Source organism: Sphaeramia orbicularis, chromosome 14, assembly GCF_902148855.1.
Source record: "Sphaeramia orbicularis chromosome 14, fSphaOr1.1, whole genome shotgun sequence".
Classification (NCBI taxonomy): Eukaryota; Metazoa; Chordata; class Actinopteri; order Kurtiformes; family Apogonidae; genus Sphaeramia; species Sphaeramia orbicularis.
In genome coordinates this window covers 2,289,406-2,306,569 of record NC_043970.1, presented here as the reverse complement: position 1 = coordinate 2,306,569, position 17,164 = coordinate 2,289,406, and the positions used below count along the sequence as shown (strand labels likewise).

General features: G+C 42.7%; 2 protein-coding genes across 2 annotated transcripts; one reads left to right on the top strand and one right to left on the bottom strand.

Annotated features, from left to right (window-relative positions):
• Nucleotides 1-3,896: 3,896 nt before the first annotated feature.
• LOC115433211 (T-cell differentiation antigen CD6-like) lies at nt 3,897-12,101 on the bottom strand. The gene is made up of 4 exons (XM_030154498.1): nt 12,059-12,101; nt 8,887-8,919; nt 4,015-4,209; nt 3,897-3,913 (listed from the first exon to the last, which is right to left on the bottom strand). Exons 1-4 carry the CDS (start codon nt 12,099-12,101, stop codon nt 3,897-3,899), a joined length of 288 nt encoding a protein of 95 aa, XP_030010358.1.
• Nucleotides 12,102-14,290: 2,189 nt separating this feature from the next.
• Nucleotides 14,291-16,893, top strand: LOC115433210 (zinc finger BED domain-containing protein 1-like). Its single transcript, XM_030154496.1, has 3 exons — nt 14,291-14,612; nt 15,717-15,979; nt 16,099-16,893. Exons 1-3 carry the CDS (start codon nt 14,291-14,293, stop codon nt 16,891-16,893), a joined length of 1,380 nt encoding a protein of 459 aa, XP_030010356.1.
• Nucleotides 16,894-17,164: the final 271 nt, after the last annotated feature.

Here is a 17,164-nt window from a genome sequence, read left to right as displayed (position 1 = left end):
CTTCACATTCAACTGGATGGACTGGGTTTAAACCTGGGTTTAAACTCAACTGTGCTTTGAACTGAGCTCAGATTAAAGGAGTGTTTGTTGGTTCAGCCCAGTCTCTGACAGGTTCAACTGGACCGGCTTTACCTGATCTCAGTTCTACCAACGTGGTTCTGCTCACACCTGTTCACTCTGCTCACTGGGAACGTTGTGGAACATGGTCATGTGACTGTTACTGATGCATTGTGGGTGTTTTGTGTGTGTTTGTCCTGACATTACCTCCGACAGTGAGATAGAGGGCGGGGCTCTGAGATGAAGAGAAGCTGTGGTTATAAACGTCCACGTGATAAACACATGTGTAGTTCCCTCGGTGGGCGTAGCCCATGGCAGACAACAGGAAGTGGGCGGAGTGATTGACAGCCGGCAGGGTGAGGTTCAGCGGCTTCTTGGTGTCAGAGATCAGCTGGAAGGAGCCTCCTGGGTACTGTGGTCGGACGGAGCATGTGATGGTGAAGTCGGAGAACAACAGCACCCGGAACCCCTGCTGGTAGACCCCAAAGACCCCGTCAGACAGGGAGATGTTGGGCTGAGGCAGCAGATCTGTCCACACACAGAGACATGATTGGACCAAGCAGCACACATGAGCACAAACAAGCAGTCAGAGAATCCATCCTCCTCAGAGACACAGATGGATCTGATCCACAGGAGTTTGGGATGGGATGAACACTGACCAATGAAAACATGAGGAATGGGTCATTTAGAGCACAGATGACCTTCAAAGGCATTATGGGTAAAAAAGGACACACATGTGGTGGTTTTACAGTCTCACATGTCAACATTTGGTCCTTTTGTCCTAAATGAGACTAATGTGAAATATGTTTGTGTTTTCAGCCTCATCTGGTCCAAATGAAGACGTTCATTTGGGATCTGGACGTTACAAAGGTCAAAGGTCAATATTTGACACATTTGACAGAAAAAACAATGAACTGAGACAAAATAATCAACTGATGAAATGAAAAGATTCATTAGATGTAACTTTAAACGTCAGAGTCAGAACCATCTGGTCACTGAGAATTCAGTTCAGACACAGTTTGTGTCCATTTGTACCTGAACACACCACGTCCACACCAGATGAGTCTTTAGAGGAACCATCTAGTCCAACACAGTCCCTCGGTCCAGATGTCAGCTTTACACAAGGAACTGACACCTACCACACACGTCTGCGTGGAGAATCATCTGTTCTGTTGACTGAAACAGCTGATCCACAGTCCAGATACTGACACACAGCAGATCCAGACGTCAGGTCCCAGTCTCCATCATAGTCTTCTACTGGTCTCCACTGTCCCTGGTGTTGGATCTCCAAAGTACCAGCACAGCGGCTCGGCTGTCCCACCAACCTGACACCACCTGGATGTGAGCAGAGACACAAAGAGAGGAGGACTGGTTCAGCTGTTTAGAAAATGTTTGGACTGTCATCCAAGAGACGAAGAGAGACTAAACATTTTCAAAAGAGCTGAACCAGTCCAGTAGAACCGAGAAGAACCATGACCTGGACAAATGAGAACTTACACAGACAAAGAAAGGAGTCCAAGAAAGGTAAGGTCAGGTAAGGTAAGATCAGATCAGACTTTACTGATCCCTCCATGGTGAACTTCCACAGCTGACAACAGCAAATACAACAATAAAGTGCAGGGAAGACGATCTGAAATTATACACTTATGAAACATAAAAAATCTGCTTAGTATTTATACAAATTTAGATTTAAATATAAATATTATATTCATATTTACATTATATTTGCACATGCACATGATGTGATATGGGGGGGGGGGTGTTACTGTGAACTGTTCTGTATTCTGATGGCTGTGGGAAGGAATTATCTGTGCTATCCCTCATTCTCTCATTGGACGTGTAAAAGTCTGTCATATGAAAGCCACACCCCCTTGGTACCTGAACAGGTGAGTCCAGCAGCTGGTCCAGGTGAGCAGGTCTTCCCAGCTGAGCTGGACCTTCTACAGTCCAGGACAGAAGACTCATTTCCTTCACACTGGAGCTCACTGGTCCAGACTGGAGCCTCCCCCTCTCCATAGAGCGCCCCCTGGAGGAGCCCAGGAGCCCCACAGCCCAGCTCCCTGCAGACCACCTGGGTATCGTTAAGGTCCAGATCCTCTTCACACACTGAGGACCAGGACTGGTTGGAGCGGACCTCCAGTCTGCCTGAACACCGACCGGAACCATGGACCAGTCTGACAGAGTCTGTGGACCCACAGCAACACACAGACATGTTTAAAGACACAAAAGCCCCTGGACAGACGGGAGTGTGAGGGTGGACTCTGTCAAAGCCTCCTGTCAGTCATTAGTGACACAGGAACTAAATAGGACTCATGGACCAGTTCAACCAGAGACACAACGTCCTCAAAGAAAACAGCAGAACTAAGAACACACCAATAAAAGGCCCTTTAGTGTTGAATGTGGAGCTGAAGGACACAGTGAGTGTGTGCTGTTGTTGAACTGGATTCCAACAGAGGGCGCTGTCTACATTCAGACTGGACTCAAACGGGCCTCAGGTCCACTCTGTGGATCCTCAGTCACAGGTTACATGTCACATGGACCAACACAAAGTCCAGTTCAAACAAATGGACTCAGTCCTTCTGAGCTGTTCAACAGCCTGTTGGAAAGCAGAGTCATGTGACCACATTCATGGACTGGAACTGTATTCAGCTGCATGTGTTTGATGTTTCAGTCCAACTGTCCAATGTGTGGACCTGGTCTGACTGGGTTTGGTTTGACACAGCTCAGATAAAACACACCTGAATGGACTCATGGAAGAACTCTGACAGAATCAGGACCATCATCAGGAGACTTACCTGAACAGGTGAGGGACAGGGCGGGGCCAGAGTTAAAAGGATCTGATTTCACACAGTCCGTCAGTGCAGATGTAGAGAGAAGACAGTAGGAGCTGATGACCCAAACATGGCCAGATGAACCAGATCTCCCAGAAACAGCAGATCCACAATCCAGTCGACGACATATGACATCCGCTGCCTTCAGGGTCCAGGGGTCATAATACCTATATTCCATGTTTCTCCATTCTCCATGATATTTCATCTGTACGTCACCGTTACAGCGACTGGCTCCTCCCACCAGTCTGACATCATCAGGATCTGATCAAATAGAAGTGACAGATAAATGAGATCAAAGTGAGTGAACTGATAGAAGCTGCTGTCAGTCAAAGCTCCGCCCACCTGTGCAGGTAAGGTCCACCGCTGTTCCAGATGAGCAGTTCTGTGACTCTGAGCTTCCACAGTCCAGCAGAGCAGACTCATGGCCTTCACACTGGAACCTCTGCACCACAGGAGCCTCCGCTGCTCCAGAGAGCACCCCCTGGAGGAGCCCAGGAGCCCCACAGCCCAGCTCCCTACAGACCACCTGGGCACCATGAAGGTCCAAGTGTCCTTCACACACTGAGGACCAGGACCTGGACTGGTTAGACCGGACCTCCAGTCTGCCTGAACACACACCGGACCCATGGACCAGTCTGACAGAGTCTGTGGACACAGATGGAAGAAGACTGGAATAAAACTAGAGTCTGAAGTGGACTCTAAGGGACTCTAGTAGACTGGAGTAGACCAGGGTCTGGGGCTTGGACTAAATAATGGATTTTACTGGACTGTAGTGGACTCACATTCATATGGGTTTGTGTTTGTTTCCTCTGTGTGACATGATGTTCATCAGCTGTTTGTTTGTGGACATGGATATTATTGGTTGATTGATTGTATTGATCAGTTTGTGTGAGTTCACATTAAATCTGAGCTGACTTAACTTTTGTCTTGGACCGACCAGGATCTGAGAGTCCACAGAGTCTGGAGCCCATAGTGAAAAAGAAGGGTTAGGGTTCAGTGTTTATGCTCTTACCTGAACAATTCAGCTCCAGGGATGAATAGAGATATGTTTCAGATCTAAAACAATCACTCAGTGCAGATTCATCACAGACTCCACTTATCTTCAAACTATCACTGATCCACCAACAATCTATATCTGAACGCCTCTCTCTGCGTCTCAGTGAAACTGCAGATCCACAGTCCAGTTCTGCACAAACTCTGTTTCCTAACTTCCTGTACCAGTAGCTTCCATCCACTGGTTTCCAGCTTCCATTCTGTCGTTTCATCTCCAGATCACCATGACAACGACTGGCTCCTCCCACCAACCTGAAGTGGACAGACTCTGTAGAAATAAGACAGACCAGTCAGAGTCCAGTCCAGAACCACAACACCCCATCTGGACCACATGAACTGGATTATTGACCACATATGGTTTCCATGTGTGAACAGTGTTTTCAGTCCCACTGACAGATTTTCTGTCCAAACTGACTCAGTTCATCCCTCATTCATTCAGTCAGTGAATTGAATGGCTCAGTCTGCTCCTGTTTGTCAGTGTTTCCTTCACTTGTGGATCTTTAAAGCCACACTTGTCCAAATGTCAGGAACAGAAGCTGAGCGTGCTCAGTGGAGCTTCTGTAAACCCATCCTTCCTGAATCCTCTGCATTGGCTCCAGTTTGTTCAGATGAAAACCACCTGAACCAGGATGTTCAGCTTCAGCCCATTTCACATCCCTCCTTTGTGCATTTCTTACCTGTTGAAGTGCTGTTGTTTTCAGACAGGAGCCCTGCAGGAAAAACACAAAGGACAGCCATGAAAATAGGACAGTATTGGGATTAGAAATCAAACATGTCCACATTAGGAACCAAACAGGAAACTGAGGCTGATCAGGTTGGATCCAAATCTGTCTGAACTGTGTTTGTGCTTTGACTTTGACAAACGGCGTCTAAATACCAAAGCAGCACATGAGACACAGATGAAGGTTCAAATACAAATATATGACATGATTGAACAGCAGGAGATGAACAACGACAAGATGAAACTGACACATTGAGTGGGGTCAGTATCAGTCAAACTGGAGGAATCATTAATCACCTGAAATGGACCCAGACTTGATTAAACTGATAATTGTTCAGTTTGTGTTTGATAGTTGAATTCTAAAAACACTGAAGCAGAACTGATCTGGACTTATTCAACTCATATATGGATCATTTGGATCATTTGAACCCAGATGCTGAGTTGAACAGATTCTGTCAGTGGATTGTGGAACAGCAGTTGATGGACAGACTGTGGAACCAATCACAGAGCTGGAATCAGCAGCTGCTGTGACAAACAGGAAGTGGATCAGTAAAGGTGCTTCAGACTCTTCATGTACTGGTGTGTGTTGAGAGGAAACACAACATGTATGTGTTTGATCCTGATCCAGAAATCCAACACAGACGAGTTACAGACAGAACCTGAGGCTGATGAAAGCACAACACACATGTTCACTGGTTTATCCCATGGTATCTATGACAGAAGGCAGTAATGGACACAGTCAGCAGCTCCTCCTTCAAATCAGCTCTGACACTGTCACTGTTGGAACAGACAGGATTCATCAAAGCAACAATATTTGACTGGATTCACACTGATCTGAGTTTGAGCCTTAGGTACCATCATGACAGTCACATGACCATCAGCACACACTAGGAATGAGATCAAACACACACACATACACACACAGGGTGCAATTTGTCAGAAACAGAGGAGGGCGGTGTTTTTTTTTTGTTTTTTTTTTCAATCATGAAACCCCAAACAGTCAACAGGTCTAATTGTTTTTGTCGTTAACAGTAGGTCCTACTCCATGTCCAACAGTTGAACATTCATCTTTAATGCCAGTGTTGAAGGACATGCAGATGGTTGAACTCACCCTTAAATGTCCATGGACCGTTTTCAACACTTCAGCTCTAAACTCAGCAGGAACCACAACCTGAAACACAGCTTCAGCCGCCAAATCACCTTCACATCCACTGACCAATTAACCACTCAGCATCAACAAAAGAACCCCCAGCACATATTTGGTCATGTGACACAACCTGGTCTCACAACGCTGAATGAGACGTGTGCGATTTGTGTTTGAATCCACTGGTGTGTAGACACAGAGCACACAGTGGAAGCACAACAACCAACGACTGATGAACATGAGTTATAGACAGAGTTGAACTGTGTGTGTGTCCCTGCACAGACACACGCACACATATACACACACAAACACACACACATATATATACATACAGGGTGGGGAAGCAAAATGTACAATATTTTGAGGCAGGGATTGAAAGACAGTGTATGACCAATTAGTTTATTGAAAGTCATGAGAATTTATTTGCCACAAGAAAATTGACATAATAGAAAATGTTTTTATTCTATGTGTCCTCCTTCTTTCTCAATAACTGCCTTCACACGCTTCCTGAAACTTGAGCAAGTGTTCCTCAAATATTCAGGTGACAACTTCTCCCATTCTTCTTTAATAGTATCTTCCAGACTTTCTGGTAATAGTTTTGCTCATAGTCATTCTCTTCTTTCCATTATAAACAGTCTTTATGGACACTCCAACTATTTTTGAAATCTCCTTTGGTGTAACGAGTGCATTCAGCAAATCACACACTCTTTGACGTTTGCTTTCCTGATTACTCATATGGGCAAAAGTTTCTGAAAAGGTATGGATAATAGTGTTAGGTATGATTATGACATCAGTATATGTTTGGTTTCAAAACAATTGACGTAGTGCCTGCTGAGAAAAAACAACTAAATGTTCATTGTAAATTTTGCTTCCCCACCCTGTATACACATACAGACACACCTATACACCTATACACACACACACACACACACACACACAGATATACACATATACAGTACAGGCCAAAAGTTTGGACACACCTTCTCATTCTTTGCATTTTCTTTATTTTCATGACTATTTTCATTGTAGATTCTCACTGAAGGCATCAAAACTATGAATGAACACATGTGGAATTATGTACTTAACAAAAAAGTGTGAAATAACTGAAAACATCTCTTATATTCTAGTTTCTTCAAAGTAGCCACCCTTAGCTCTGATGACTGCCTTGCACACCCTTGGCATTCTCTTGATGAGCTTCCAGAGGTAGTCACCTGAAATGGTTTCCACTTCATAGCTGTGCCTTGTCAGGGTTACTTAGTGGAATTTCTTGCCTTATTGATGGGGTTGGGACCATCAGTTGTGTTGTGCAGAAGTCAGGTTGATGCACAGCTGACAGCCCTATTGGACAACTGTTTGAATACATATTATGGCGAGGACCAATCAGCTAAGTAAAGACAAACGAGTGGCCATCATTACTTTAAGAAATGAAGGTCAGTCAGTCTAGAAAATTTCAAAAACTTTGAATGTGTCCCCAAGTGCAGTCGCAAAAACCATCAAGCGCTCCAACGAAACTGGCTCACATGAGGACCGCCCCAGGAAAGGAAGACCAAGAGTCACCTCTGATGCTAAAGATAAGTTCATCTGAGTCACCAGCCTCAGAAATCGCAAATTAACAGCAGCTCAGATTAGAGACCAGATGAATACCACACAGAGCTCTAGCAGCAGACACATCTCTACAACAACTGTTAAGAGGAGACTGTGTGAATCAGGCCTTCATGGTCAAACAGCTGCTAGGAAACCACTGCTCAGGAGAGGCAACAAACACAAGAGATTTATTTGGGCCAAGAAACCCAAGGAATGGACATTAGACCAGTGGAAATCTGTGCTTTGGTCTGATGAGTCCAAATTTGAGATCTTTGGATCAAACCGCCGTGTCTTTGTGCGACGCAGAAAAGGTGAACGGATGGATGCTACATGCCTGATTCCCACCGTGAAGCATGGAGGGGGAGGTGTGATGGTGTGGGGGTGCTTTGCTGGTGACGCTGTTGGGGATTTATTCAAGATTGAAGGCAACCTGAATCAGCATGGCTACCACAGCATCCTGAAGTGACATGCCATTCCATCCGGTTTGCGTTTAGTTGGACCATCATTTATGTTTCAACAGGACAATGACCCCAAACACACCTCCAGGCTGTGTGAGGGATATCTGACCAAGAAGGAGAGTGATGGAGTGCTGCGCCAGATGACCTGGCCTCCACAGTCACCGGACCTGAACCCAATCCAGATGGTTTGGGGTGAGCTGGACCGCAGAGTGAAGGCAAAAGGACCAACAAGTGCTAAGCATCTCTGGGAACTTCTTCAAGACTGTTGGGAAACCATTTCAGGTGACTACCTCTGGAAGCTCATCAAGAGAATGCCAAGAGTGTGCAAAGCAGTCATCAGAGCTAAGGGTGGCTACTTTGAAGAAACTAGAATATAAGAGATGTTTTCAGTTATTTCACACTTTTTGTTAAGTACATAATTCCACATGTGTTCATTCATAGTTTTGATGCCTTCAGTGAGAATCTACAATGTCAATAGTCATGAAAATAAAGAAAATGCAAAGAATGAGAAGGTGTGTCCAAACTTTTGGCCTGTACTGTATATACTCACACACACACACACACCCTCTTTCACACACACACACGCACACGCACGCACGCACAAAGACAGAGACACACACACACACACACAGTAGAAATAAGACAGACCAGTCAGAGTCCAGTCCAGAACCACAACACCCCATCTGGACCACATGGACTGGATTATTGACCACATATGGTTTCCATGTGTGAACAGTGTTTTCAGTCCCACTGACAGATTTTGTGTCCAAACAGACTCAGTTCATCCCTCATTCATTCAGTCAGTGAATTGAATGGCTCAGTCTGCTCCTGTTTGTCAGTGTTTCCTTCACTTGTGGATCTTTAAAGCCACACTTGTCCAAATGTCAGGAACAGAAGCTGAGCGTGCTCAGTGGAGCTTCTGTAAACCCATCCTTCCTGAATCCTCTGCATTGGCTCCAGTTTGTTCAGATGAAAACCACCTGAACCAGGATGTTCAGCTTCAGCCCATTTCACATCCCTCCTTTGTGCATTTCTTACCTGTTGAAGTGCTGTTGTTTTCAGACAGGAGCCCTGCAGGAAAAACACAAAGGACAGCCATGAAAATAGGACAGTATTGGGATTAGAAATCAAACATGTCCACATTAGGAACCAAACAGGAAACTGATGAGTCTAAATATGATTTGCGAGATGTTTGTAAATTTGTTGTACAAAAAGCTAAAAAAAGACACAAAAAGAAGATGCATATCTGTTGTTGGGAGTTAAACTATGGAATGAGGCCAGTATGGATTTAAGAATGTGCAGCCCATTTTTGATATTTAAAAAAAATGGTACATAAGGCAATTTTTGAAGGATACAATTGTTAAGCTCTAACAAGTAATAGGTAAATTATTTATTTTTGAGTCTACATTAAATTACCATTAATTTGGTGGTTAAGTTTTCTATTTCTCTGGTATATTTTCACCTTTTCATGTTTTGCTTATTTGTTTGCTTGGATACATTGTTTTTTTTGTTTTATTTCTTTTTCCTATATTGGATGCTGGGTAGCTGAATTTGGTATGTAGGACAGGCATTAATATAAGCGTTTTGCTTCTGCCTGTGCCTTTTCAGTCATGACCTGTTTGTAATGTTTGAAGTGCTGTATTTGACACTGGTTATTATGTGATGACTGAATAAAGAATTTCATCATCATCAGGTTGGATCTAAATCTGTCTGAACTGTGTTTGTGCTGACTTTGATAAACGGCGTCTAAATACCAAAGCAGCACATGTGACACAGATGAAGGTTCAAATACCAATATATGACATGATTGAACAACAGGAGATGAACAACGACAGGATGAAACTGACACATTGAGTGGCATCAGTATCAGTCAAACTGGAGGAATCATTAATTAATCACCTGAAATGGACCCAGACTTGATTAAACTGATTATTGTTCAGTTTGTGTTTGATGGTTGAATTCTAAAAACACTGAAGTAGAACTGATCTGGACTTATTCAACTCATATATGGATCATTTGGATCATTTGAACCCAGATGTTGACTTGAACAGGTTCTGTCAGTGGATTGTGTAACAACAGTTGATGGACAGACTGCGGAACCAATCACAGAGCTGGAATCAGCAGCTGCTGTGACAAACAGGAAGTGGATCAGTAAAGGTGCTTCAGACTCTTCATGTACTGGTGTGTGTTGAGAGGAAACACAACATGGTATCTATGACAGAAGGCAATAATGGACACAGTCAGCAGCTCCTCCTTCTAAATCAGCTCTGACACTGTCACTGTTGGAACAGACAGGATTCAACAAAGCAACAATATTTGACTGGATTCACACTGATCTGAGTTTGAGCCTCAGGTACCAGCATGACAGTCACATGACCATCAGCAAACACTGGGACTGAGATCAAACACACACACACAGGGTGCAATTTGTCAAAAACAGAGGAGGGGGGTGTTTTTCGTTTTTTTTTTTTCAATCATGAAACCCCAAACAGTCAATAGGTCTAATTGTTTTTGTCGTTAACAGTAGGTCCTACTCCATGTCCAACAGTTGAACATTCATCTTTAATGCTAGTGTTGAAGGACATGCAGATGGTTGAACTCACCCTTAAATGTCCATGGACCGTTTTCAACACTTCAGCTCTAAACTCAGCAGGAACCACAACCTGAAACACAGCTTCAGCCGCCAAATCACCTTCACATCCACTGACCAATTAACCACTCAGCATCAACAAAAGAACCCCCAGCACATATTTGGTCATGTGACACAACCTGGTCTCACAACGCTGAATGAGACGTGTGCGATTTGTGTTTGAATCCACTGGTGTGTAGACACAGAGCACACAGTGGAAGCACAACAACCAACGACTGATGAACATGAGTTATAGACAGAGTATACACACACACACACACACACACACAAACACACATATATACACATACACACACATATATACACACACGGACACACACACATAAAGACAGACAGACATATACAGACATAAACACGCACACACATACAGACACATACATACACACACATACACACACACACACATATACAGACACACACACACACACACATACATACAGACATATACACATGCACATACATATACACACATATACACATACACACACACACACACATCAAGGCAGTAGGTTTGATTCTGACACTGGTGTGGACACTAAAGTGCTCCAAGGCAGCACTCCTGAAAGGGGATTTTTTTTTGCATTTGCAATCATAATTTCACATCATGTCGAGCTGACTAAAGAAGTAAACAATCATACTCAAAAAAAAATTCAGTAATTGACAAGTTTATAAAATATATGTGAATATTTAAAGACAAAACAAGAATTGAATGCATTCTGCAAAGTTATTCTAATGACGAACATATGCATCATTATTGAACTGCACCTGAGAATTTACAGCCTCTACTCCTCTACCTCCTCTCCTCCTCCTCCCTCCTCTACCTCCTCCCTCCTCTACCTCCTCTCTCCTCTATCTCCTCCTCCTCCTCTCCTCCCTCCTCTATCTCCTCCTCCTCCTCTCCTCCTCCCTCCTCTCTACCTCCTCCTCCTCCCTCCTCTCCTCCTCCTCTACCTCCTCCTCTCTACTCTCTGTCTCCTGACATAAATATGTTGATTCATGACATATGAACAGATTCTGGATACACTGATCATACAGTTTGATGGTTCAGTTACTGTCTGAACAAAAAAGGCTTTTACTTTCAATTATTACATGTAATTTATTCCCCAAAAATATGGATAAAATCACATCTAGAATCACATTTAGAATCTGAGGTTATATTGTACTTTCTTCACAAATTTTCTTTGTGTTTTTAAACAGTTGCTCTTCCATAGAAATACATGAAAATAATACGGTAAAATAACTTTTAAAAGTGCATCTGTTTGTCATTAAATAGTGTCTTTTATTCAGTATCTGTGTTGAACCTCAGTTCTAGACCCTTGAACTAACTTACACTGGGACTCCTATAGAAGTGTCTTATGACCAGTTTTTTTTTCTTCGACATCCTTTACATCCTAATTACAGAGCACAAACACACACACACACACACACACACACGTCCAAATGTACATGTAAATCACATCACTGATATTCTAATCTGTCTAGCTGATGTGACCCAGACAGAACAAAAACAAACATACTGAAAACCCTTTCAGCTGTGTGTGTGTCCACCCTCCCTCATACCTTGCATCCAGAAGGACATCCAGATGATCAGTCTGTGGTCCATGTCCCGTCTCATGTTCTGCTCGTCTCTTCTCTCAGTCACCCGTTTCTCTGTCTTTGTCTTTGATTTAGGACACCAGTCAGTTCCTACTCATTCTTATCTCCTCATCTCCTCTGCTGTGGTTGGGCTTCTACATCACACGCCTTCACATATTTGAGCAGAAATATTCCACTATGAGTCCCAACCGCTGTTTTCTGGACGCAATGATTCAATCATTTACAAAAAGGTTGAATGTAGAAAATGGAACAGTCTAATGTGGAGTTCTAGTCACATATGAGTGTGGATGGAAATGGAGTGGTTGAAGGAACTCATCTACTGCTACTAACAAGGTTCTAATAGTTTTGGATTTTCATTATAGTTTAGTTTTATTTAGTTTTGACTTTTTTTCTCTAATTCAGTTAGTTTTAATTTGTTGTTAGGACAGGTTTGATAGTTTTTATTAGTTTTCCTTTTTTCCTAAATGCTTAGTTTTACTTTAGTTTTAGTTTTGTCATATCTTTTCTCCTCTTCTCCGTCATATTCCAATAAATCCCACACAGGACTCTGCTGCTTTCTCCCAACTGTGGGTCTGAGGTGGAAAGAGTGGACAGTTTTAAATATCTTGGTGTGACAATCAGACAAGACCCGTCTTGGTCACTTCACAGTAAGACCATTGTGAAGAAGGCCAGACAGTGTCTCTACCACCTCAAACACCTGAGAGACTTCAAACTCCCGTTCACAGTGCTCAGGAACTTTTACACTCGCACCACTGAGAGCATCCTGTGCGGGAGCATCATCACCATCTGGATGGGCAGCTGTACCAAGCAGGACTTCTCTGCCCTCAAAAGGGTGGTCCATTCACCTGAGCGGACCATTAGATCCACCCTCCCCAACCTGCAGGACATTTACATCCAGAGATGCAGGTCAAGGGCTGGGAAGATCTTGAAGCAGCCTAGCCTTCCTGGATACTCTCTATTCTCCCTGCTGCCGTCAGGTCGACGCTTTCGCTGCATAAAGACTGCAACAGAGGATGAGAAAGAGTTTCTTCCCTCAGGCCATCCGCTTGCTTAACTCTGAGCTTTAAACTGGACATCGCACTTACACACTGGCACCTTTTTACACATGCACCTAATATAATATATAACGCTGTTCCTTCTGCTTATTTGACTTATTTATGTATATGTTTTTAAATTTTTAAATTTGTTCTATTGAAACTGGATGCAGGTACAAAACACATTTCGCTGCGCACTGTACTGTGTATAATTGTGTATGTGACAAAGATTATCTTATATTCTCTTATCTTAACTTTAGTCTCCATGTTTCCAGGTAGAGTGGGGACCAGAAGACGACTGGAAACCACAAGTGAACACAAGTGACAGACCCTTAAATATCATATGGTTAAGGCAGAGGAAATTGCTAGAGCGAAATAAATCGATTTCATATCAATCCAACAGTGACAAAGATGAAAACAAAGGGAATTTTATCCATAATTTTTATCTGTTTTAGTTAGTTTTGTAAGCACACAATACAGTAGTGCTGGGCGATATGACGATACATATCGTGGGGACGATAGAGAAGTGTCAATCGTGCCATTTCTCTTCTATCGTTTCTATCGTTTCTAACCTAATTTTATCAATTATAACAGCAAATATATCATTAAATAGCCTGCGACGGTTTTATTAGTGTTGTCTTGTCACTATGCATACTCTAAGTTTATATAAGTGAAAATAAAGAAGAATAAAAAAGAGATTTTTCGCAAAGAAACTCCATCCTGTGGTTTTGCGACATGACGCTGCTTTACGTTCTTTGATTCTCACGCGGGTTTGCAACATGCTTTTACGTTACTTAACTCATGAGTGCTGAACGATGGACGCGCAACAGGTTAAAGTGTCATGCCCGGAGTCGCAACAGACAGCCACGCAAGCAGCCCAAGAAGAAGCACTTTTACCGAAAAGAGGGGGTACGTCTGTGATTTGGATACATTTTGGGTTCAAGAGGTCCGACACGGAGCAGAAGACGGCCATATGCAAACTATGTTACAAGACTATTCCCGCGCCCGATGCCAACACAACAAACCTCTTCTATCACCTAAAGAAGGTCCACGAAAAAGAATATATAAGAATCCAAAAAATCCGAGCTAAACCATGTATGAGAAAACGTCCCAGCGCCATAAACAAATCACATGTGCCATCTCACGTTACATTTGTAAAGGCATGGCTCCCGTGCATGTAGTTGAGAAGGACAGCTTTCGAGACCTCGTCAAAGTCCTTGATCCGAGGTACGTTATGCCCGGTCGTAAGCACTTCAGTAAAGTCGAGTTGCCTCGCTTATATGACGCATGCCGGGCCAAAGTAGAGAAGGATGTTTGCAGTGTGGTGCATTATGCCTTGACAACTGACCTGTGGACGAGCAGAGCTACGCAGCCCTACATGAGCGTAACCATCCATTTCATCAGCAAAGACTGGACCCTCTGCGCCCGCTGTTTACAGACTTTGTACTTTCCAGATGACCACACAGGAGTCATGCTAGCCCAAGGTATGAGTCTCCCATTGCTACGTATTTATTCTTTTTAGAATCATTTTACTAACGTGCATATATATATATATATATATATATATATATATATATATATATATATATGCCATTTTGTCGGGAACACATTTCAATGCGTGTCCTTCACTGCTGAAGAACTATAAAGAAGAAAAATATAAAGAAATACATGTTAGAACCATATATGTATGGAATGTATTATGTCTCCTATGTATGAAGACTTATGGGACACCCAGTAGTTCTTCAGCAGTGGAGGACATGCCTTGAAATGTGTTCCCGACAAAATGGCAGTCATATGGAGCATTTTATATAAATAAAAATGGTTTATGTCAAGAAATGTTCATTTTTCCTATGTATGGAGATTTATGGGACACCCTGTGTGTGTGTGTGTATATATATATATATATATATACACACACATACATACATACATACATACATACATATATATATATATATATATATATATATATATATATATATATATATATATATATATGCATGCATGCACGGTAGTAAAACACTTATATATTACTGTTTTATTATACTGTTCTGTATGCTGTAGTAATTCTGAGTGACCCCTAATTAAGTATTCATCTATCTAGGTCAGAGATACACTGGAGTCATGGGGATTGCAAGAATGCCACCTTGTCTGTGTCACCACGGATAACGCCACTAACAACATCTCTGCAATGGAACTGAATGAGTGGGAACGGCTACAATGCTTCGGTCACCGTCTACAGCTAGCCATTGGTAAGTGTAAAATGATCTAAAAATGGCTTAGTGTAATATTGCAATGGGAATATTATAGTAGCAACAAAAATATTAGTGAATTGAAATTAGTTTGGTTATCCTGTGTTATGTTTGATCAGCCTATGTACAAAACCTTATTGAACAAGTTATTCTCTCCATTTTATTTATTTATTATTTCGTCTGTCATGGTAAAGAATGAATTGTGATACTAGCTGACCACAGTATCTAATTATTAAATCAGTCCATAAATCATTTAAGTGATACATGATGATAAAAATTAAAATTGCTGTCAAAATATGTTATTACATTACATACTTTTTTGTTTTATTTCAACAGAGAACGCTCTAAAAGCTCTCACACCAGCATCTACAAAGCAGGCTGTGGAACGAGCAGTTGGAGTGTGCAAAAAGGTGGTGAGTACCTTCTCCAACTCATGGAAGAGAAAACGTGACTTGGCCAAGGCGCAAGCAGTGTTGGGCTTGCCTCCCCATCAGCTCATCACTGAAACCCCCACAAGATGGGGCTCGCGGCAGATGATGATAGCGAGGTTCCTAGAGCAGGAGAAAGCTCTTTCACAAGTCCTCCTTGCAGACAAGAAGGTGAGACATGGCCACTGGACATTGCACATTGATTCTTTTCATTGTGGATTCGGATTATGTTTGCAGCCTAGATTCACCTCCTCATGAAAGTAACCTATTTTTTTTGCTATTTGACTTAGGCAAGACATCTGGTGCCAAGCTGGCAAGACATGGCATTGCTAGAGTCCTTGAACAAGGCACTGGGTCCACTGTTTGAATTTATTGACACTTTGTTGGGGGAGAGGTATGTCACCGTATCTTTTCTGAAGCCAGTACTGCACCTCTTCAACAACGAAATCCTCAGCCGGAAGGATGGGGACACAGAGCTCACAAAAGCAGTCAAAGAGGGTATCCTCAAGTACCTCAATGAAAAGTATGATGACCATACCACCAACAATCTCCTAGACATGGCGACACTTGTTGACCCACGGTTTAAGACAGCCTACATGAAGGAAGAGAGGGTGGAGTTCATAAAGATGAGAGCTACAGCAGAGCTGGTGGACATGGTGGGAGCCACGGCACCAGAAAGTGCACAAACAGCAGCAGCCTCCAGTTCACCCCCAGCTGCTGAAGATGATCCAGAGCTTCCCCATCCCACAAAGAAAACAAAGAAAAGTTTAGGTAGCTACTTCAAAAAGGCAGGTCAAGCCACCACCCATTCCCAGCCAAGCAGAGCATCCATTGAACTGGAGCTCTCTATGTATCTTCAGGCACTTGGGCCTGACTCAGAGACAGACCCACTGGAATGGTGGAAGCAGCATGAGATGAACTTCCCATTGGTGGCCAGGCTCGCCAAAAAGTACTTGTGCATTCCAGCTACTAGTTCTTCATCTGAAAGGGCCTTCAGTGCGAGTGGGAACATCGTCACATGTAAGAGGTCATGTCTTAAGCCAAACACAGTAGACCAACTTGTCTTCCTCGCACTCAACCTGTAAATTTGACAGAAACATATCTACTTCTACAAAGTAGCCTTTTATGTTTGCATTTTTATTTATGGTTAATGCCTTAAACAGAGTTCTGTTCAACCCTAATGTTTACTTTTGACACTTTATATTGGTTTGCAAACTTTGCACTACAAGGTTACAGATTTCAGAAAGTTGAAAAATAATTTGTTTATTTTTTATAGCTGAACTTCTGTGCAAAAATGTTTTTTTCTTCTCAGAAACTTGAAACTGTTGTGCACTTTAAAAAAAAACTTAAAAATAG